The sequence below is a fragment of the Tasmannia lanceolata genome, unplaced genomic scaffold (genome assembly GCF_043159265.1).
Source record: "Tasmannia lanceolata isolate RefF3 unplaced genomic scaffold, GAP_Taslan_0.1 ptg000015l, whole genome shotgun sequence".
Taxonomy (NCBI): Eukaryota; Viridiplantae; Streptophyta; class Magnoliopsida; order Canellales; family Winteraceae; genus Tasmannia; species Tasmannia lanceolata.
The window spans coordinates 46,060,411-46,080,568 of NW_027518692.1; the positions used below are offsets into that span (position 1 = coordinate 46,060,411).

The window sequence follows — 20,158 nt, forward strand, 5'->3', positions numbered from 1 at the left end:
GGGCGCCCCCATTGGCTGTAAGTGCATTTAATATTCTTTGGCTTTTCATCCCATTTAATACACTTTGATGATTTACAACCAAAGTGATGCACTCTGGTGATTGAGAGGCAATGGGGGTGCCCTTTCATCCTATTTTCGTCGCCAACTAAACTGAGTCTAAAGCATGTTTGGCAAGCACGATTTTTTTCACAGAATTCTTTTTTTTTTTTCCTACAATCGATGGGATGGAGAGAGGCTTGAGAGGGTGGCAGTAAGGAGAGTGTGAGAAGGGGTTGAAAAAAGATAAAAAAAAATCTAAATAAAAGAAGGGAAATGTTATCCGCACTACAGTATTATGATGATCGCACTCCTCACTGTATTTTAAGTACGGTATGGCCACTATAGGATGATCCAAACCGTCCATTAGATGGACCACAGCCTAAATAGGTTGTGCCCTAAAAATCATTTCCATAGGTTGATCCTAACCCTCCGATTTGCAGAGTGATTGAATGTTAGAGTTGATCCTAACCCTCTATAGATCGAAGGGTTAGGATCAACCTATGGAAATATTTTTTGGGCCACAGCCTATTTAGGCTGTGGTCCATCTAATGGACGGTTTGGACCATCTTATGGTGCGTACTTTTAATAAAGTGAGGAGTGCGATCATCAAAATACAGTAGTGCTCAAGGCCGGTTCGTATTTGCCAAAATGCCTTAATTTTCGACAAATTTCTTTTAATTTTGTGTACGGATGTCAACTGAGGTATTTTCTTATCACACCTGTCAACAAATGTGTTTTAATCGCTGTCGGTTGACGTGTCAATTGTTTTCTACGTATTGTTTTCATCTCACATAAGTGGAATACATAAAGAAAACGAGTTGCGAAAAACATGTGACGGTCCCATTCATCTTCGTTGTCATGGAGAATCCCCATTTTCTTAGCTATCGCATAAAAAATGGTTGGGGTGGGGCTAGGGTTGCAACTTAGGTCGGGGGTCGGGTTTTCCATAAACCAACCCTGCCTGAGAAACAAAAGATAATTCGGAAGCATGCATTACAAAACCAAATTGTTGTAATTGAATACTGAGCTTATCATTAACAATTTGGTGGTTATAAAGAAATAATTTAGGGGCCTAATGGTTGGATAAGTGTTTTGAGAGGTTTGAGTCCAATCTAAGAGGAATGATAGATGCAAGAGCACCTTTGCATAAATAGACGGAAAAAGGCCTTTGATTGGATCTACGTTATTTTTGGTAACCTTTTAAAATCGGTTGAGAAAGTAAATTCGGTTGCACTTAATGAGGTGGATCCAATCAAGGGCCCTTTTCTAGCCTTATATGCAACAACATCCTTGCATCTATCATTCCTCCCAATCTAATTCATTGAGCAATTATCTATTAGGACTTGGTACTCAGCGACACCTTCTTCGGCAATAGACATTAATCATTATAACAAGCACCATCAAGCCATCCTCAAAGAACATCTTCATCAACCTTCGACAAAGTGTATCAGATTGGCGGGTTCTACTATCCTTTTTATGGGGGATATTTTATTGTAATAAAACGTATGCGATTTTTCAATCCTCGGGGATATTTTATTGTAGTAAAATGTACGTAGATTTTTCAATCCACATACGTTTAAGGAAGAATGTTAGAATAAATCAAATCTTGACCACGGATTGTAAGAGAATATTGGCTGTTAGATTGGGTATGTGCGATAGATTAGGTAGTTTGGATGGGTTAGGCAACATAAGTGTTCTATGTGACCATGCTTTGGGAATGATTGTGATTAGTCAAGATCAGTTGAAATCTTTTGATTTTTCATGACTATGTAGTGGGTAGGGATTGGGTTAAGAGTTTAATCCCTTGTAATCTCTCATTTCCTCTGGTAAGATTTGTAGGATGTATCATAATTAAGCAAAAATTATCATTCAAAGTACTAGGATACATCTTTTTTTATGAGATAGCTCAATAACATTCCAATACACACCACCATATACTGCTTGAGTTAATCTCATTAATTAACTTTTCTACAATTCTTCCTGATCTCCCCATTGTTCCCTGTGAGGGGATTCATGTTCCCCATCTTGACCATGGCATTAGCAAAGTCAGTGTAGAAGGTCTGGGAATCCTTGCTATAGGTGGTGACAAGATCGTCCTGAGATCCGCCATTAAAGAGCTCTTGATCAGAGTGAAAAAGCCCTCTCCGCTTGACAAGTGCTTGGTAATAGTTGTTCCCGAAGCGATTCGGACTCTGAGGGTCTATAGAAGACAAGTTGTCGTCTCCGCCGTTTGATGGGCATCTTGATTTTCTATCACTTGCAACCAACACCTCTAGATTGGTGCCATTGTATAAATGATTGCGAAAGAGAAGGCAGCGGGCCACGCCTATGGAATGAGCTCCAGATAGGGCGACCATCTCTCGGGCGGTGAAGCCCTTGGCACTGAAATTGCCGATAAGATCTTTAAGGTCTGCAAATGGAGATGGAAGATCAGCCTCTGCCACCCTTCTGTTTGCTGTCCTTGCATCCCTTCTTCCTAATGGTACTGACCATGAAGGACCTCCCAACTGTGGTTAGATAAGTCAGATAATTATAATGAAAAAAACAAGGTTTGAAGTAAAACAAAACGAGCACATGGTAGAAGAGTTTGTATGTGTTAAAACAGGCTCCAAGACCATGGTATTAGAGCTAGGGGTGGTAACCCCGGTGTACTCTCGAAGATGGAGAAGAAAATCCCTTGGGGAAGGTCTCATAGTTCTCATGTTGCTTTTGCATGGAAGGGGAGATTGTTGGGGTGACAACTAGCTTTCTGAGGGTGCGTTCTACCCAAGTCCTAGATAGATAGATACACGGGGTAAACTTTTATGGTGTGCGCTCATATATGCAAGTAAGACAAAAGTGCTTCCCTTGATATTTGATCTGATAGGAGGCTGATGTAGGATCAAATATCAAGGGTGGCATGACCAGAACACTATATAAAAACTCGATATATAGGCTACTGATAGGGAAAGGTTATAGAATTCCCAAAAAAGGCTCTACGAAGCTAATTAAAAATGAAAAGACAAGGTGAGTTATTACAAATATAAAAACCATAGGGTTGCCAATATATCAGTAGCATCTATATATTTATGTGTGTATGTGTGTTTGAACTTTGAATGCTAAACTGAAGGGTGCCCTTGCAAAAATTCAGCTAAAAGAATGTCCCTTTGGATCCACGTCACCTATTAACTGCAGTGATAAATGCAAATTTAAATGCGGGTGAGTTACACGGGTCTAATAGGACACCCTTACGCCTAAGGGTTTAGCACTCTAACTTTGGTTGATTCTTGGGAATTCGGGATGAGCTTTTACCATAAAATTAGGTTGGCTTTGGGTTGACTCCGATTCATTTTTTAGCAATTAAGCTCAAGTTGACAGGACCCAAGCTCTACTCCAACTTACGGATGGTTCTTCTCATGGACGCCCTTCAATTTAGAATTTCTATGTGTTAGAGAGAGTGCTATGTGTAATTTAGCATTTCTATGTGCTAGAGAGAGTGGTATGTGTTAGAGAGAGTGTGCATGGCCAAGTCTATTAGTCTTACCTCAACAACCGAATCACGAGCTGCAATAGCCAGAATATCAGCACACGAAACAACGGGTCCCGCACATGATTTATCTATTGTGTCCTTGATCTTGTCAATCAACTCAAATCCTCTGAGGGAGTTTGCGTTTGGTCTTGCCTTCTTCTCGCTGTCTATACTTGGAAGATTATCATCCAACAACAATCCCGCATCACACCCCTATATAAAATATTAAAATAAGATGATAAAAATATCAGACAATTTTTTGTACAAAAAGAGGACAACTAATTCATGGAGTTAAGATCATTTATGCTTAAAAAAGGAGAATTAAAACTTAAAAACCATAATTCAAGGAACCCAATATGAATAAAGTTAATTTATCCTGTTTAAGACCCTATTTGTTTTGGATTTTGAGAACCAATTGTAGGTCCAAAACTGATTATTAGGCTCAAATTTAATGAAAATGTTATATTCGCCTATTTTTTTGTACTTGGGACAACCCCAATGTAATACACTAGATTTCCAAATGATTAGGGCCTGTTTGTTTTGGATTTTGAGAATCAATTGTGGGTCCAAAACTGATTAATGGACTCAAATTAAAGGGAAAAGATATATTCACCCTTTTTTTTACTCAGGACAACCCCATTGTAATACACTAGAGGTTACAGTCTGATGTGGCGGAAGCTGGAAGAGGAAGGCGAAGATCACTGTCTCCCTTTGATGAAAACGCTTGAATCCTGATCACTATCCTAAGTAACAGAAGGAGGGGAATATATCACTTTCCAAATTTAAACCTAAATTTGCTTGCAATAATCAGTTTTGGACCCACAATCAGTTCTCAAAATCCAAAACAAACATGGCATAAATCAAAGGAATAATCAATTTAAAAAGTAAAGATCAACGTACAACTACGAAACAATCATGAAAAAGCATGCGAAGGAGGGACGCTCCGATTCTCTTTTCCCTATTAATTGCAGATCGGACGGACGATTTTACAATATCATAAACTGAGGGACATGTCGTGTCGTAAAACGCTACAGAGAGCTGTGCATGAGAAAGATCAGGGAACAATGAAACTAAAGCTAATGACAGTAGAAAATACTTGAAAGCGCCCATGGTTATAGTAACACTACCTCTTTTTTAGTACTACAAGAGCCAAAGCTCTCCCTCTTTTTAAAGATGGAATATGAGCACTAGATATTTAATTCTTCTTTCTATTATTGATTGGAATATCCACGTTTAATTGAATAGGATCCAAGAAAGTTCAAACGTAGTCCATTAACAAAACACGTTGGAAAAGTATTACATAAATAAGAGAAAGTGATCAGATCAAATACGTTTGATGGTTATTATATAAATGAAAGTGATTAGTTTATGTTAATCTTCTAATTATCTTTGTAATTAGTGGTTAGATCACTTGAAGCCACCTCGCTCCACTGATGTAGTGCTACATTGCACATCATGCACAACCCCTTAGCAAGTTTCATTAGTTTAAAGGAAGGGAATTGCTAGCGTGTCCACCGCAAAATGCATTTCCCAGGTGATCTGTTGCATGTCAGACCAGCCACACATGCTCACTTTTTAGCAGCTTTTGCCTTCTTTCCCGAGGTGGCTGGTCTGACATGTCACAGAGCATCAACGAAATGCCTTTTGCGATGAACCCTAGCAAATCCTTCTATATTAAGCTCTTTTTATGTAGAAAGAAACAGGCAAAATTGCATCAGTTTAAGGAAATATTTTTTAAGGCGAGCATCGTGCACAGTTTCCGTTACGGCTCTGGTTTTTTCGATGTAAAATAGGTGTTAAACAAATTTTACTCCTATAGGGAAAAAACGGGTGTAAAATTTATTTTATGCCCATTTTATGTAAGAAAATGAGACTTAAAACAAAAATGACCATGTACTGCATGAACCTAGTGCCACATGTTCAAGGCGATCGGTGCCATGAATATTGTTGGCCATCAGAACAGTGGCCTATTGCCCTTGTTCTAGACCTTTGATCAAACAGGACGAAAATATGTACTAAAAATGTTTTTAAGCCGTTTATTTATGCTAGGAGTTCTAAACTGAAGGGCGCCCCCATTGGCTGTAAGTGCATTTAATATTCTTTGGCTTTTCATCCAATTTAATACACTTTGGTGATTGAGAGGCAATGGGGGTGCCCTTTCATCCTATTTTCCGTCGCCAACTAAACTGAGTCTAAAGCATGTTTGGCAAGCACGATTTTTTTCACAGAATTCTTTTTTTTTCTTCCTACAATCGATGGGATGGAGAGAGGCTTGGGAGGGTAGCAGTAAGGAGAGTGTGAGAAGGGGTTGAAAAAAGATAAAAAAATTCTAAATAAAAGAAGGGAAATGTTATCCGCACTACTGTATTATGATGATCGCACTCCTCACTGTATTGTAAGTACGGTATGGCCACTATAGGATGATACAAACCGTCCATTAGATGGACCACAGCCTAAATAGATTGTGCCCCAAAAATCATTTCCATAGGTTGATACTAAACCTCCGATTTGCAGAGTGATTGAATGTTAGAGTTGATCCTAACCCTCTATAGATCGAAGGGTTAGGATCAACCTATGGAAATAATTTTTGGGCCACAACCTAAATAGGCTGTGGCCCATCTAATGGACGGTTTGGACCATCCTATGGTGCGTACTTTTAATAAAGTGAGGAGTGCGATCATCAAAATACAGTAGTGCTCAAGGCCCGTTCGTATTTGCCAAAATGCCTTAATTTTCGACAAATTTCTTTTAATTTTGTGTACGGATGTCAACTGAGGTATTTTCTTATCACACCTGTCAACAAATGTGTTTTAATCGCTGTCGGTTGACGTGTCAATTGTTTTCTACGTACTGTTTTCATCTCACATAAGTGGAATACATAAAGAAAACGAGTTGCGAAAAACATGTGAGGGTCCCATTCATCTTCGTTGTCATGGAGAATCCCCATTTTCTTAGCTATCGCGTAAAAAATAGTTGGGGTGGGGCTAGGGTTGAAACTTAGGTGGGTGGTCGAGTTTTCTAGAACCCAACCCTACCTGAGAAACTATCTAGGGTCAGGTCTGGTTGGTTCTTTTAAAAAAAGCACAAGATTCCTAAATCCGACCCTAACCAAGATAGTTTCTTGGGTTGGGTAGGACTGGGTTTTTCTACCTTCTCGAAGCATGCACCATATGTTCTAATGGTTGAGTATATGATAAATGATCTAATCCAATTCAATGGTTGAACTCATATATTTTGTACACGTCTTGGTAAACAGTTTTTTTCCTCAAGCAAAAATCAACACTCATAAAGGCGTGTATTGACATGCACGATGCCCATGAAATGATTGTTGTTGCATTGACTGATAAATTTTAATTAAAATGATTGTCCTTATAGAAGTGAAAGGTACAAAAATTGGAGTTGCAACTCGGGTCGGGTTTTTCAGAACCCTGTGGTCCCTTCGCTACCCTAGAAGAAATCTCAGGCCAGCTCGGGTCGGGTCTGTTTATTCTTTAAAAAACCCAAGATTCCTATACCACTTTTTTTTTGGGGTCAGGTTACCACAAGTTGCAACTCTAGGTGGAGCCCAACTCTCTCCCTCCGTTTGCCTATCCTCTTTTTTCTCTCTTTGCAACCAAACACATTGTTTCTCCCTCCGTTTGCCTATCCTCTTTTTTCTCTCTCTTTGCAACCAAACACCTTGTTTCTCTATTTTGCCTTTGATTCTCTATATTTTCCTTTTCTTTTCCTTGGCAACACACTCAACGCAACTAAACGGAGGCCAAGGCATTTAAGCGTGTACGATATTCGGGCATAAAAACTAACACAGGCTCGTTTCAAGTCTAAGATAAGCTTAAAATCGCATAGCTTGTTGAAGATCAAACTTTCCTTTGAAAACTCAAAAAATACAAAATGCCCGCCATTTGTACATCCAAATCAATCAACCCTACAAGAAGAACCTTCCATCCGTTCCCGCCTTCTTCCGCTTCAGCAAACACCCTTCAATTTCTCTCCTTTTACCCTTCTACTTTCTCTAAATTCCCCTCTTCTCCTCAAACCCTAGTTCTTCGTTCAAGAAGCAGAATCAAAACCGTAATCTTCTGCAAGACAGAATTTTCCACTTCGGAATGGATTGAGAGACTCCCGGACAAGAAGAAACCCTTATACTCTCACAGCCTACCCTGCATAGAAGCATGGTTGAATAAATTAGGGTTTTATCAGAGCAGAGAAGATCGCGCTGTTTGGCTTGTTGAGAAACCCGATTGGCACGCCCAGCTCTCGCTCGACGTCACTGATCTCTATATAAGGTTTTGAAACCCACATTCTACTGATATTTCTGTGCTATTTGATTGTTGGAATTGTTAGGGTTTCATATTTTGAACTTTTGTCAGTGAATAATTGAAATGCTCGATCCCTTTATGAAAGAATTACTGTTTTCTAAACCATTATATTTGATGGTTTGTTTATGAATTGCGATTTTAAGATTTGGGTTGGTTGATTTTTTATATGTGCATAATGTTATTGTGTTTAGAGGAAAGTGGATAGTTGTAATGTAGCTATTATGTAGTTGTGGGCATGGTTTAAAATACCGGTTTCGGTCCCTGGGAAAACAGAAATTTCGGTCGAAATTTGGTAAGAAATTAAAAAGAGTATTTAATTAATTTCGAAATTTCGGACCGAAATTTTGTAACAATTTTTTTAAAAAAAAAAACTGTCCCAAAAACGAAATTTGGTATTTAGCGAAAAATGGGATTTCAGGAAATTTCAGTTTCGGTTCCCACCTAAATCCAAAATTTCGGTCTGAAATTTCGGATTTCGGTCGAAATTTAAAACCAGAGTTGTGGGTATGTGTTTTAATGATATATTGATATGTATTATGCACACGTCAATTTTTTGGAGTCTTCTCTGCTATTTGGTTGTTGAAATTTGTTAGCGTCTTGTATAATTTTTAGACTTTTGAAGTTTTGATTCGTGATGTTATCTAGAGATTTTTATGTTGTTATTTACTAATATTTTACATTTGAGATGATTTATGTTTGATGAGTGTCGTAGATTTATTATTGAATTTTTGTTTAGAGAGTGGAACTGAATGTCAATTTTGTGATTGTTTTGATTGTTTTAAAATTGAGATGGTTTTTATTTGTTACTTTTTTTAATGGTGTGAATGATGCTGTTTTAACTTTGAATTGATGTTTTGATTTGGATTCCAGGGTTTCATTTTATAATATGCAATGCTTGAAGTTTGTTTGTTTGTTTTTTATTTTGGGGAAATGATAAATCCACCCCTTTTCTTTACATGGGCAGCCAACTCCGGTGTACGTGGCAATCAGGATCGTGAATCCTTCCCACGTGAAGTAAATCAGCCCATCTGTAGTCATAGATACATCAGAGATGACCATCCCAAGTAAAAAAAAGGGTGGATATATCACTTCCCTTTTTTTCAAAGATAATTGATTTTTATTAAGTTTGCAATTAGACTGGAATCAGTTGTCAGTTTTAGAACAGTTATTGATTGATTTGACAACCTGTTGCGTTCAACCCGAAGTCTAATGCCTCCTTTTGGGAAATTGATCTTGGATGTGGAGGAGAAGAAAAATCATGAGTAGGGAGTAGGGAAACACAGGAAGTAGAAAGGTGCTTCTCGTCTCCTTTGCATTTACTTGATCTGTTCAGTTAGTCTCCTTGATTTGCAAATATCTTTGGGAATATTGGTGAGCTGGTTCTGAAAATTTAGATGGTGGATTGGTGGGTGAGGGAGGTCCTTGAGCAAGGTATCTCTTGTCCTCGACCTAATTCCTTCTGCCCCACAGAGCCATGTTTTTAGTTCTTTTTAAGAAAGGGGGTTGATATTTCCACCCCCTTTATTTTGCATTCTATGCCTTTCCACTGGTTTTGGTTCTGTTCTTCTCTCTAATAATTCATCTCTTAATAGAAAGACAAAAGAAAAAGGATGCAGTAACTCTGTCTCACGATCATGAACCCTTCTCTTGCCCATAGTCATCTCTACAAAAGCATGGTGATTGGCAGTCACAATTTTAAATTTCAATGTATTGTTAATCAAATGGTGGTGTTTGCGAGATTTAAGGTCTGCTTGATGTCCAAATATGATGGAATTGATATGGTATCACGGTTTAGGAAGGAGTAGCCAATTATTTGTACAAATTATACTTCCATTTCATGTAGATTGTTCTTATGAAACATGTATTAATAACCTTTTTAAAATATTGGTTTTTTTATGCTGGATGCAATGCATGGAACCATGCTACCTTGAAACTGTCAGAGTAGATATTTCTGTTCGACTGGTCGGTACTCGGTACATTATGAGTCATTGCCTTGAGGTCAGTGGTTCTATCTTTGATGTGTATCATACAGACTCAACCCAGCTCAACTCAACTAAGCCTTTATCCCAAACTAGTTGGGGTCGGCTAATGAATAAGAAAAATAGCATACAGAACAAGATGAAAAATAGCATGACATTATTTGAAATGAATTTTTTCTTTATTGTTAGTTGTGAAACAGTTTCTTGCTCACTGAGCCATAACCTTGTGTCTCTCTCCATTGACTTGATCTGGTTTTCATTATTTCTTTCTTGCAGTCTTGATTTCGTTCTTTCTTGCTTTCATCCTTATATGCAACTCACAAGATATACAGAAATCTTCAGTCTCCGACGTTATCTATGTTCTTGTTGAGCATTATATAGATTTGCAATATATTGCGAACACTCTGGGATTCGATGCCATTCTTCTTTGATTCTAGGCTGTGGCTATATGCTGAATTTTGATTTCCCATACAGGTACCTAAAGAGTGGACCGGGGAATCTTGAGAAGGATGTTGAAAGAAGATTCAGTTATGCATTAAGCAGAGAAGACATCGAGAATGCGATACTTGGAGGGCCATAAATTAAGTAAGCAGATACTTGACTCATGCATTGACTAAAATTTGTTGTTTTCTTGTTGCTTTATTTCATCCCCTTTTTAATCTCTAATTAGTATTGAAAGTGGGATGTGGTGTTCATCTTTGAACGAACATATCATGAGGATATCAATAATACCAACTCTTGGTGCATCTGGAATGAGGCATCCCGACTTATGTGCATATCATTAACAATTCAACACAACAAAACCAGAGTTTGATGTAATTTTATGAAAAAACTGCTGAATTATATGCTTGTTCGTGAAGATCAGATGCTCTATGATGCAGAGCATCCCCTTGGAGACATTACATCAGCCTTTGTATCTCCCTAGCATAGGTTTATTAGGTTTATTGCATTTGTTCATTTACACATGTAGTGGAAGTTTGGTAATTTTGTGGTCTTTCCATGTTTTTTAGTCATTGTCACTAAGGGTAGCTTAGTCATTTTCTTTATTCTCATAGGTCATCTTACTCATTTGATATTAGATAGGGGCAATTTAGTCCATTTACATTGTAAGGGCCTATAAAAGCCCATTTTCTCACCATTTGTTTAGATTTTGGAGAATTTGAGCTTTGAATTTGAAATAGAATGAGAGAGTTTTAGATATAGATCTAGCAAATTTCCTTTTTGAAGGGACCTTTTCCCTTGGAAATTTCATCCATTGAAGGAAGATTTCTTGGGCTTGGAGATCAAGCTCCTCATCTTCTTTCCTTTTCTTTCCTTGATTTGCAAGGAGTTTTCTATTTGTCTTTGATTTTGGCTTTCCCTGGCCAAATCCTCTTCATCTCATTGCAACAATTTCGTCAAAACGAGTTAGATACAAAGATGCTTGGATTCGTGCAATCTCATGGGAAAGGTGCTGGAAATGGTGAAAATAAGTGATACTTATGTAGAAATTCTGTTTTCAAGAACTCACCCACTCAGTATCTTTCCTCCATTCACGTTGTAACCCTGATTTTGTGAAATTTCCATGTAAATGCCACTCCTAATTGAGCACAAGCAGAAACATATCTGGTTTACAATTTCTCTCTGATGACAATGCAAGACCTCTCGAATAGCACTGAACTTGTCTCTGGCTCATTAGATCTGAGACTGAAACGTGTCCTTAATTTCTTGATTTTGCTAATGTGTCTCTTGATACTTGCAAAACAGATTCTTGTTATTGCAGGTTTTGGTACTTTAAGGCTTGGACGGTTGGGATGAAGCTAATGGAAGAAGTTGTTTTCCTTAGATAAATGTGCTATCCATCGTCTCTGAATTTCAACCTTAAAACTGTACTAATGAAGTGGATGTATTGTATTGGAATTTAGCTCTTTGCTCTCATCTCAATATGAACATTAACTATGTTTCCTATTATATCTATTATCTATTTTTGTGGATTTAAAATAGCCCTAATAATTCCAAATAATCCCTAAAATAACCCTAAGAACAATAAAATAACCCTAAAACTAATAAAAAAAGATCCCTACATGGGCCCATGAGTGCGGCCCCGCCTAGAATAAAATCGCAAGGGACATCTACGACCCCCATCACTAGTCTTCCACACGAGACATTACTGGTTTGTTGTTACAAGGACACAATTTTTCTGTATTATTAAGAATACTTTGTCACAATCTAGACCTGAGCATATAGTGAAGTATTCAGTGAGTTTGGGGTTGATAAGTTCCTATAGTTTTAAAAGCAGGTAGAGCTACTAGAAAGTGTGTTGGTTTCATTTCTGCCTTGTAAAATCATTTCTAAACATAGGGCAGATACTGAATAATATTGGTTAGATATAAATGTCGAAGGAATATCATTTTCGCTGCCACCACAACCTTCAATGCCTATAGATTTTAATCCATAAGCACAATTGAAAACCGATCCCAGGGTTCTCTTCATTTACTGGTTAGGTTCCAATATTGGAAATTCTAAAGGTTTTATAATTCCCAACAACACTCCCTTATGGCTCCTAAGGTAGAAGATTTAACTCGAAGGACTTAGTGTTAAGAGATTATTGCCAGCCGAGATCTACCCCTTGGACTGAGCACTACTCAAATTTTGAACTGTGTTTATCGCTCTGCCAAGTTGAAGTTTATTCAGCCAACATAAATAGTGGCAGACAATGAACTTTAGGGACTGTATAAACTAGAGATGGATGGAAGTTTGGTGTAACTGAGAACTCTTTTGGATCAAGATTCAAGAATCGCCTTAAGAACTGATCCTTAAACCATCAGACCATTTCACCCTTCCTGCTTCTAGACTGTTTGGATCTCCGTGCTTCCGCCTACTTTCATTTGTGCCTGATTTCACCCTGCAAAACATACTGCATCACTCTATTATCAGTTCTACCAGTCTTGGTTATTTTACTAATACCTGCAACTTGGAATGCTCTTTTATGAAGGTTGTTGAAAATGTTATATTGCTTGGCAGGTGTATGGGATTCCATGAATTGTCCATCAGGCATTACAACCATTCCCATATCTGTCAATTTTGGATGCACAGGTGATCCAAGTACCCAATGGGTTTATGGATTTGAGCATGCTATGGAAATCTTAGAAAAGATTCTGTGTTTTCATAATGATATGAATTCAAAATTCCTTTGAGAGAATTGCATGATATCTGCACAAAGGTTACAATTTTCAATTTATTTATGGATCACATTCTTCTACCTTTTCTTTAGTGCTAAAATTGATGGACTGCTCCAGAGCGTAGAGTCTGGGGCGTAACAGGTAATGGCATGAGGGGCATAACTTGAAACAAGCAGCATCTCTCTTCGGATTTTTTTTTTTGGGGGGAAGTGATATATCCGCCCCTTTTGATTACTTGGGACACCCAGCAGCAGTGTATGTGGCAATCAACGCCATTGAATCCTTCTGACATGAAGTACACCAGCCCCTCTGCAGTGATTGATTCACTGCGGCTGGGGTGTCCCAAGTAATCAAAAGGGGCGGATATATCACTTCCCTTTTTTTCCTAATTACAGTGGGTTCAATATGGGATTACCTAAGGATTATCGAAGGTTTTGCAAAGAATGAGGATGTGGCGTGTGTGCAAAAAATCTACTTTTTGGATGTGGCGAGAACCCATTTGTCCATACCCTGCTCAGGCTTATCCTGGGTCTCCCTAGCATTATTCATTTTTTTATACTTAAGTTGTGAGATTTATGCCTTTTCTCTCCCTACTATGCGAGGAAACTACCGATCCATCCTTGACAACAAAACACACCTTGGGGTTCACCTAAACTTTTATCATGAATGTCCTGCCTCACAACTCTAGCAATTGACTACTTAGCTACTCTACTAGGACTAGGGGTGCAACTCGGGTCAGGTTCAACCCGAATTTGGGTTGGGTCGGGTTAAGCTTTTCGCAAATTTGGTTAGGGTTGGGAAAAATCAGCCCGAATTGAAAATCGGGTTGGGTCGGGTTGGGGGGTCGGGCAACCCGACCCAACCCGAATTGGAAATTTCAAGTTCCCATTTATTGGTGATGTTAGTTCCAACATATACATATGATCTTAATTTATATTAATATTATTGTATTCCATCTGAAGAAGTTTTGTATGTGTTTTTCTTTTTCAACATTGAAATAGTCTCCACAGTCCACAATGGACGGTTTGGATAATCCTATGGTGCGGGCCATACCTTACTTTAATAAAGTGAGGAGTGCGATCATCAAAATATAGTAGTGTGGATAACATTTTCCTTTGTTAGTTGTTAGTCCCTGTTTGTCTTGGATTTTGAGAACCAATTGTGAGTCAAAAACTTATTATTGGTGACTGACTATTGGTTCTCAAAATTCAAAACAACCCAGCTTGAGTTCAGGTAACTGTTGGTATCATATCAAATCGGGTCGGGTCGGGTTGATCCAGCCGGGTTGGGTTGGAAAAATGGGTTCCTCGGGTTGGGTCAGGTTGAGGCCAACCCGACCCAACCCGACCAGAGTTGCGCCTCTAACTATGACACCTTAGTGCATCCAATATCGGTTTCAATTCTGCCGTCTCATTTCTATCCAGCACCTGATTTCGTTTGAAAAGTAAACACAGGAGTGACATCACTGTTGATTTGACACTTTTCAAGGTGATTAATTACTTTCATGGGGATTTGAGCACCCTTACTTTGTCTTTTAGTGGACGTGACTCTAATGGTTCCCGCGCGGAGAAGAGAACAAGGTGACAAAGCATTAGAAATAAACTTAGAAATAAACCCACAGGTATAATAGTCTTAATGCAATTAGCCATAGCTGTTGTGACAAAAAGAAAACAATAAACCCCATCAGCACTATTTTTTCACCTTCTGTCCTTCAAAAATCTATCAGACACACAGTAAAAGACCAGAGCGAAAATTAGATGAGGAAAAATCCTATAGAATTTCACTATACTATTGGGTGCAAGTGACAAAGCTTTGAAATTGGAAAAGGAGGGTCAAAATAGGATCCCTTGAGGATGGATAGAGTAACAAGCTTGTTTGCAGCTTCTGTGGCATGTATTCCATCCCAGCTCACATAGTTTTGTGGGTCAGAACAAGCTGTTGCTGTTATTTTAGTCCCATTAATAACCTTGCTATTTCCACAGAAAACTTTTGGGTTGTAATTGTAAGCTCCACCTCCGTTCCCACAACAAGCTTTAGTTCCATACATGAGCCCTTGAAACAAAAGAAGAGCGAATAAGACATGCGTACGCAAAAGAAGGCTGAGATATTGTAAGGAAAAGACTTGATTTTTAAGCCAATTTAGGTGACACCAGCCATAATCGTCTATAGGTTGAATTGCACTAAAATGAGAAAAATTTCATTAATTTGAGCCAATTGTAAGAGGACACAAAAAACTCGAAAATTATACTGAATTTGCTTGGTTTTGAAAGGAGAAAACACAAAGACGAGCTTCCATCTAAGGCATACACACTTGAATTGTGTGTGAAACCACACCCATTGATTGATTTCTTTGCTTTAACCATGGAAAATGAATAAAATGCCCCCCTTTTGGCCAATTAGGGGACGACTGGAATTTCATAGATTACCCCCAAAATCGCACGCTTGCGTCTATGATTGTACTTGTACCCAAAGTTTTGCTAATTATGGTAGTCACACTCCTCGACGGGCCAGATAAATCTCTCGTGTTTTATGATTTTTTTTCTGTCGAATTTCCCTAAGTTATTTTGCATCTTGATTGAACCCTAGATCAATGGTTTTGACAACAATAAGCTTTTCTGGAATTTTCTTTTTGAATGGCTTTTTTTTTTAGAACTTTTCTGGTTTTCAAAAGTAGTTATTGACCTTTTGCGCATAATTAACAAAATAGTAGGTCGGAGCTGTTGTGTGGGAGTTCTGTTAGGAACTTTGGAAAACAACCGATGGGTGCAAGATTAAACACCATAAATGTACGCCCCCCTAAGGCGTAGAGCTCCTGCCAATTCGATATTTGTTACAAATTGAAATTCTCTATGAAGAATGAATAATCAAGTGCAACTCGATCGATTGAATCACATTAAGGTACAATTATCATGTATTGGATGTTTGGGTGGCCAGATCAACTCTATCAGCAGCTTCTATCTTATGGGTCCCAGTCTAAATGGATGGCTCAGATGAATGATTGGACTGTATCGTGTCCAATGCATGGAATTTGCAACTTGGGTCGTGCAGAAACCGAACCCAACTGGTCAACCTGATTTTGGCATGGGTTGGGTTGGAAAGCCAACCGGATTTAATTTCATGTTGGGTTAGGGTTGAGGCCTTGGGCAAAACCTGACCCGAGCCCGACCTCCCTCTCCTAATTTTATCCTGATTTTCAAAGTCCTAGAGTTATTTTTTTTTACTTGTCTGTTTTTGCCTAGGCAAACCTTCACCCAACCCGACTCAACCGACCTGATTCTGAAAAAAAGGGGTTAGACGGGTCAGGTTAGGGTCGACAGATTTAGGGGCAGGTTGGGTTAGGGTTGACCATCTTTGACCCAAGGCTCGGTTTGGTTCGGGTTAGGGTTGGGGAATTCTATCTGGAGTAGGGCTTGGGTTGGACTCAACCCGACCCAACCCGCCCAGGGCATTGCACCCCTACTCATGTTACCTACTTGATGAATAGTATAAAGTAAAAGAGGCCTTACCTTGATTGTTTCAGTGATTCCTGAGACTACCTGTGGAAGATATTGCTTCACGCCCTCTATGCCGATATATGGCAAGTTGCCCGTGAAATCATTCTGACCGATATCCAGGGTATACAGCGATCTACCGAACACATCAGGCTGAGGAAGGTCTAGAATGCCATGGGACAATTTTACAATTCCACAATTAGAGATATCCTTCTTGTTTCCTCAAATCTGGGGTAAAAAATTTATAAAAAAAAAAGTCTTTCCAAGAAAAAAAAAACAAAATATTCAAGGTCTAGGGGGCAATTTTTCAATATTGTGAAAAAAAAAGGCAGTGTTTGGGTTTCTATGCGGAAATCAAGAAATGATATTTTAAGTAAAATTAACCTGATTGGCTGATTCTGAGAATCCTCATTCCACCTAATTCATCCCCTCAGGGTATGTTCATTTGTTTTCCACGGTGACGTGACAAAATGGAAAAGAAAGGAAAATAAACATAATGGAACCGGTGGGAAATCTTATAGAAACTAAACAAAAAATATAAAATTATGCATAGAACTCAACATAAACTTTACTAACCTAGGTGTATTTGTCAATGCTAACAAAAAAAAAAAAAGATTTTTAGCTATTCCCATTTTTTTCTAGGCGTACAACTTGAGTCAGGTTGGATCGGGTTGAAGCCAATCCTATCCTAACCCAAAGTAGGATCCACTCAAACCCTAACCTAACCCAACCTGACCCTTGGGTTGAGGGGGTCAATCCTAACCCAATCCTTCTCTAAATCTCTCAACCCTAACCCAACCCACATAACTTGTTTTTTTTTTTTTACGAGTTGTGTTAAACTACCAATTACTCAAAAAGCTTAAGCTGATGGAAATGCCGTACCAATTACTCCAAAAGCTTTAGTTGATGAAGATGGCGTTATTTAAGCTTTTATACTTTAACACTCCCCCTCACGTGTGCCCCACTTTCTAGGGTTGGCCTACATGTCTCACATGTGGCCCCTCTTTTGGGTTTGGCCCTTGCATGTTGATTTTTGCTATCCAAGAACTCAAGACCTTTGCTCTGATATCATGTTAAACTACCATTAACTCCAAAAGGCTTAAGCTTTTAGAGTAACTTGTTGTTTGACAAATTGGATCGGATTGAGTCGGGTTAAAAGTTTGGGTTGGCTCAGACCAAAACAAAAAAGAAACATAACCCCACGATTTTGAAAATCGTGATAAATTTAGAGGACGGGTCAGGTTTAGACTGGGTTAGGTTGCCCAAGGCATCGACCCTAACCCAACCCAAAATTCAACCAGGTTGGCTTTTTCCAACCTTAGCCCAACCCAACCGGAGCCGAAATTGGGCTGAACTCATTGGGTTTGTGTTGAGCCCGACCCAACAGTGGCTAGAAGTGGTGGAATTGTGTTTGGTGAATCCACTCAGCCCCATTCTCCATTTTCTGCTCTTTAAGTGATAAACAAAAAATGCTTTTTACCGGAGTGAAGCAAAGTCACTTTGCTGATTGTGTTCCACCCCGCTCTGAATATGGGAGACTGGGAACAGTTGCCAAACACATCCCTAGAGTTAACTAAAAACTCATCAGGCTCTACTTCTTTTGATTGTAGAATGGGCGTAAAATAAATTTTATGCCCATTTTGAGGTGGGAAAATGGTTGTAAATTTTTTTTACACCCAAAATTTTTTTTTTTTGTGGCTCCGTGGACGCAAAAATGGACGTATAATTTGTTTTATGTTCATTTTTACAACATACAAGAATTTTACGTCCATTTTTTACTTTGAAAGAAACAGAGCTGAAAGAAAAGAAAGAAACAGAGCTTCGGAGAAAAGCATGCACCTTTGGATTGAAGTTCAAGAACTTTAGCCTTGAATTCTTTCATTTGGTTGAGCTGAATTCCCAACGAAAAAGGACTAACCCCAGTAACAAAGAGTGAAGTAGTTGGTAGCAAGACGGTAGATGCTGATGTGGCAAAGTTAGCACCATGCATGAAATTCGAACCAATTGATTGTAAATATGGGCTAAGAAACGGAAACCCAAAAGCTTGTGCTGCTTAATGAAACATAAAAGAGAAAATGTAAGGTGTTTAATATCTATAAAGAGAGAATTTATATGATGGGTGACCGTGAAAACACGTGAAGTCTAAAAAAGTAGGTACGGCCCACTTTTTTTTATGATCCAAACCGTTCATCTGCACAACATATACCCATCATCCCATACTTGATATTTGATCCATCAGAAGCTCACATTTTAGGAGTTGCAGTTGGATCAAATATCAAAGGTGGTGCTACAGGCGTGCCACCTTCTTGTGTTTGTACGCTCATTCATCATATAGTTTCTCTATAATAGCTATAGAGAAATTTTATTTATTATATTAAAAAAAAAAGGAAATTTGAATGTATATTAACATTTAAAGGGCAATGATTAATTCGCACCCCTTAAGATAATTGGCAGCCCTTTAACGCGAATTGACGTTAAAAAGCATTAAATACCCTCTTTTAAAGGGGTAAGAATTATCCTATAGGCGGTGCGAATTTATCATCGCCCTATTTATATTTATTTGCACTGGTCCCAAGCCAGACCTGGTGTGTTTAAGCCTGCGATAAGAAGTAGCCCTCTACTAAAAATGATTGCATTTCCACTCATTTAAGAAATGAATTCATTCTTAAGAAAAACGACAAATAGAAGGGGGTGGAAATGTTGAAAATAGGGGCAAAGAATCTTCATTTTACCTAGGAAATCAATGGCGTCCCTTCCATCGGATGCACGACCAGCCGGTCTGTGAAAGTATGTCATTCCATAAGGGCTAGATTGCGGCGGAAACGCGGCCACAAACCCGCCAGTGTCCGAATTCGAGTCCCCAAAGTTAAAGATAGCTTTGATATCACATTTCGCTTCGCCTGGCAAACCATTCATTCCAATGAGTAGCACACATATACCCATAACAAACACCCGACGGAATCCGGCTGAAAACCTCGATGACCTTAGACCCATGTTAGCACTTGGCTAAAAGAAATGCTAGCAAATTAAGTAGCTAGCACAATAAGGGAGATAGGAAGATGAATATAGTGTTAGCCAGAGCTTCTCCAAATTCCAATTGCCAAGTGGCTAAAACTGCTGAATTCTTGAAGCGAAGTGGAGTTGCTCCAAGCGAATTTCTGCCCCTTGGCTCGCTCTAAAATAATGAAAAGCATTGAAGAACACAACCTACAATAAAAATTGAGAAGGGCAAGGCAGATGAGTTACTTTTATCATCAATTGTAAAAGACAGTTTTTGGGTCTTATGGGGCATAGAAGGGCATATGCTTGTAGAATACCATGAGAGGAGCTATATGTTCTTGGCCCCATCCAAAACAGGCATCCCATGCATAAGATAAAAAAAAACTACAATAATCAACGGTTTAGCCTTTATCGGTGGAACCTTGAATGAACCAACGGATCTGATCAGTTAAGCTAGGCATAAGTGTCATTTAGGAATGAGCGTAAAAGTGACAGGCCCTGCTTGGCTGGTTCCACTGTTGGGGTCACGGATTTAGATGACCTCATCTCCGACACAGGTAGAGTCAGACACGTGGCAACAAAATGGCCGTTGTAGAAAGAGACATGCAGTGGGTCCTACTGTTGTGGTCACGGATTTTGGACAATTTGCATGTGGCGGAGG

The 20,158-nt window shown here is 38.8% G+C and overlaps 3 protein-coding genes across 10 annotated transcripts; 1 reads left to right on the forward strand and 2 right to left on the reverse strand.

Annotated features, from left to right (window-relative positions):
- Positions 1-1,888: 1,888 nt before the first annotated feature.
- Positions 1,889-4,690, reverse strand: LOC143846243 (cationic peroxidase 1-like). The gene is made up of 3 exons (XM_077354674.1): positions 4,448-4,690; positions 3,563-3,760; positions 1,889-2,546 (listed from the first exon to the last, which is right to left on the reverse strand). Exons 1-3 carry the CDS (start codon positions 4,655-4,657, stop codon positions 1,995-1,997), a joined length of 960 nt encoding a protein of 319 aa, XP_077210789.1. The 5' UTR covers positions 4,658-4,690; the 3' UTR covers positions 1,889-1,994.
- A 2,659-nt stretch (positions 4,691-7,349) lies between these two features.
- LOC143847592 (tRNA dimethylallyltransferase) lies at positions 7,350-13,088 on the forward strand. 3 transcript variants are annotated; one of them, XM_077356524.1, is made up of 3 exons: positions 7,350-7,833; positions 10,320-10,430; positions 12,849-13,088. In XM_077356524.1, the coding sequence occupies exons 1-2, from the start codon at positions 7,439-7,441 to the stop codon at positions 10,423-10,425; spliced, it is 501 nt and encodes a 166-aa protein (XP_077212639.1). In that variant the 5' UTR covers positions 7,350-7,438; the 3' UTR covers positions 10,426-10,430; positions 12,849-13,088. The 3 variants fall into 3 exon arrangements, with proteins under 3 accessions (XP_077212639.1, XP_077212638.1, XP_077212640.1); XM_077356523.1 differs by lacking the exon at positions 12,849-13,088 and adding an exon at positions 11,592-11,801; XM_077356525.1 differs by lacking the exon at positions 12,849-13,088 and adding an exon at positions 11,608-11,801.
- Positions 13,089-14,597: 1,509 nt separating this feature from the next.
- Positions 14,598-19,781, reverse strand: LOC143845684 (GDSL esterase/lipase At4g01130-like). Of its 6 annotated transcripts, none has more exons than XM_077354089.1 (5): positions 19,230-19,772; positions 18,337-18,546; positions 16,882-16,914; positions 16,513-16,661; positions 14,765-15,058 (listed from the first exon to the last, which is right to left on the reverse strand). In XM_077354089.1, exons 1-5 carry the CDS (start codon positions 19,489-19,491, stop codon positions 14,951-14,953), a joined length of 762 nt encoding a protein of 253 aa, XP_077210204.1. In that variant the 5' UTR covers positions 19,492-19,772; the 3' UTR covers positions 14,765-14,950. The 6 variants fall into 6 exon arrangements, with proteins under 6 accessions (XP_077210201.1, XP_077210205.1, XP_077210204.1 ...); XM_077354085.1 differs by lacking the exon at positions 14,765-15,058 and adding an exon at positions 15,074-15,818 and having other exon boundaries at positions 18,337-18,459; positions 19,230-19,781; XM_077354088.1 differs by lacking the exon at positions 14,765-15,058 and adding an exon at positions 15,080-15,818 and having other exon boundaries at positions 19,230-19,779.
- Positions 19,782-20,158: the final 377 nt, after the last annotated feature.

What these genes read in the sequence shown, in the direction of transcription:
- LOC143846243 (XM_077354674.1), bottom strand. Translation starts at nt 4,657, where the DNA reads ATGGGCGCTTTCAAGTATTTTCTACTGTCATTAGCTTTAGTTTCATTG. An exon ending in TTCATGATTGTTTCGTAGTT is followed by an intron (nt 3,761 to 4,447) that starts GTACGTTGATCT and finishes TATTTTATATAG; the next exon opens with GGGTGTGATGCGGGATTGTT. An exon ending in CTCGTGATTCGGTTGTTGAG is followed by an intron (nt 2,547 to 3,562) that starts GTAAGACTAATA and finishes ATCTAACCACAG; the next exon opens with TTGGGAGGTCCTTCATGGTC.
- LOC143847592 (XM_077356524.1), top strand. Translation starts at nt 7,439, where the DNA reads ATGCCCGCCATTTGTACATCCAAATCAATCAACCCTACAAGAAGAACC. An exon ending in GTCACTGATCTCTATATAAG is followed by an intron (nt 7,834 to 10,319) that starts GTTTTGAAACCC and finishes TTTCCCATACAG; the next exon opens with GTACCTAAAGAGTGGACCGG.
- LOC143845684 (XM_077354088.1), bottom strand. Translation starts at nt 19,491, where the DNA reads ATGGGTCTAAGGTCATCGAGGTTTTCAGCCGGATTCCGTCGGGTGTTT. An exon ending in GGACGCCATTGATTTCCTAG is followed by an intron (nt 18,547 to 19,229) that starts GTAAAATGAAGA and finishes TTCATTAAGCAG; the next exon opens with CACAAGCTTTTGGGTTTCCG. An exon ending in GAATCACTGAAACAATCAAG is followed by an intron (nt 15,819 to 16,512) that starts GTAAGGCCTCTT and finishes TCGAATTGGCAG; the next exon opens with GAGCTCTACGCCTTAGGGGG.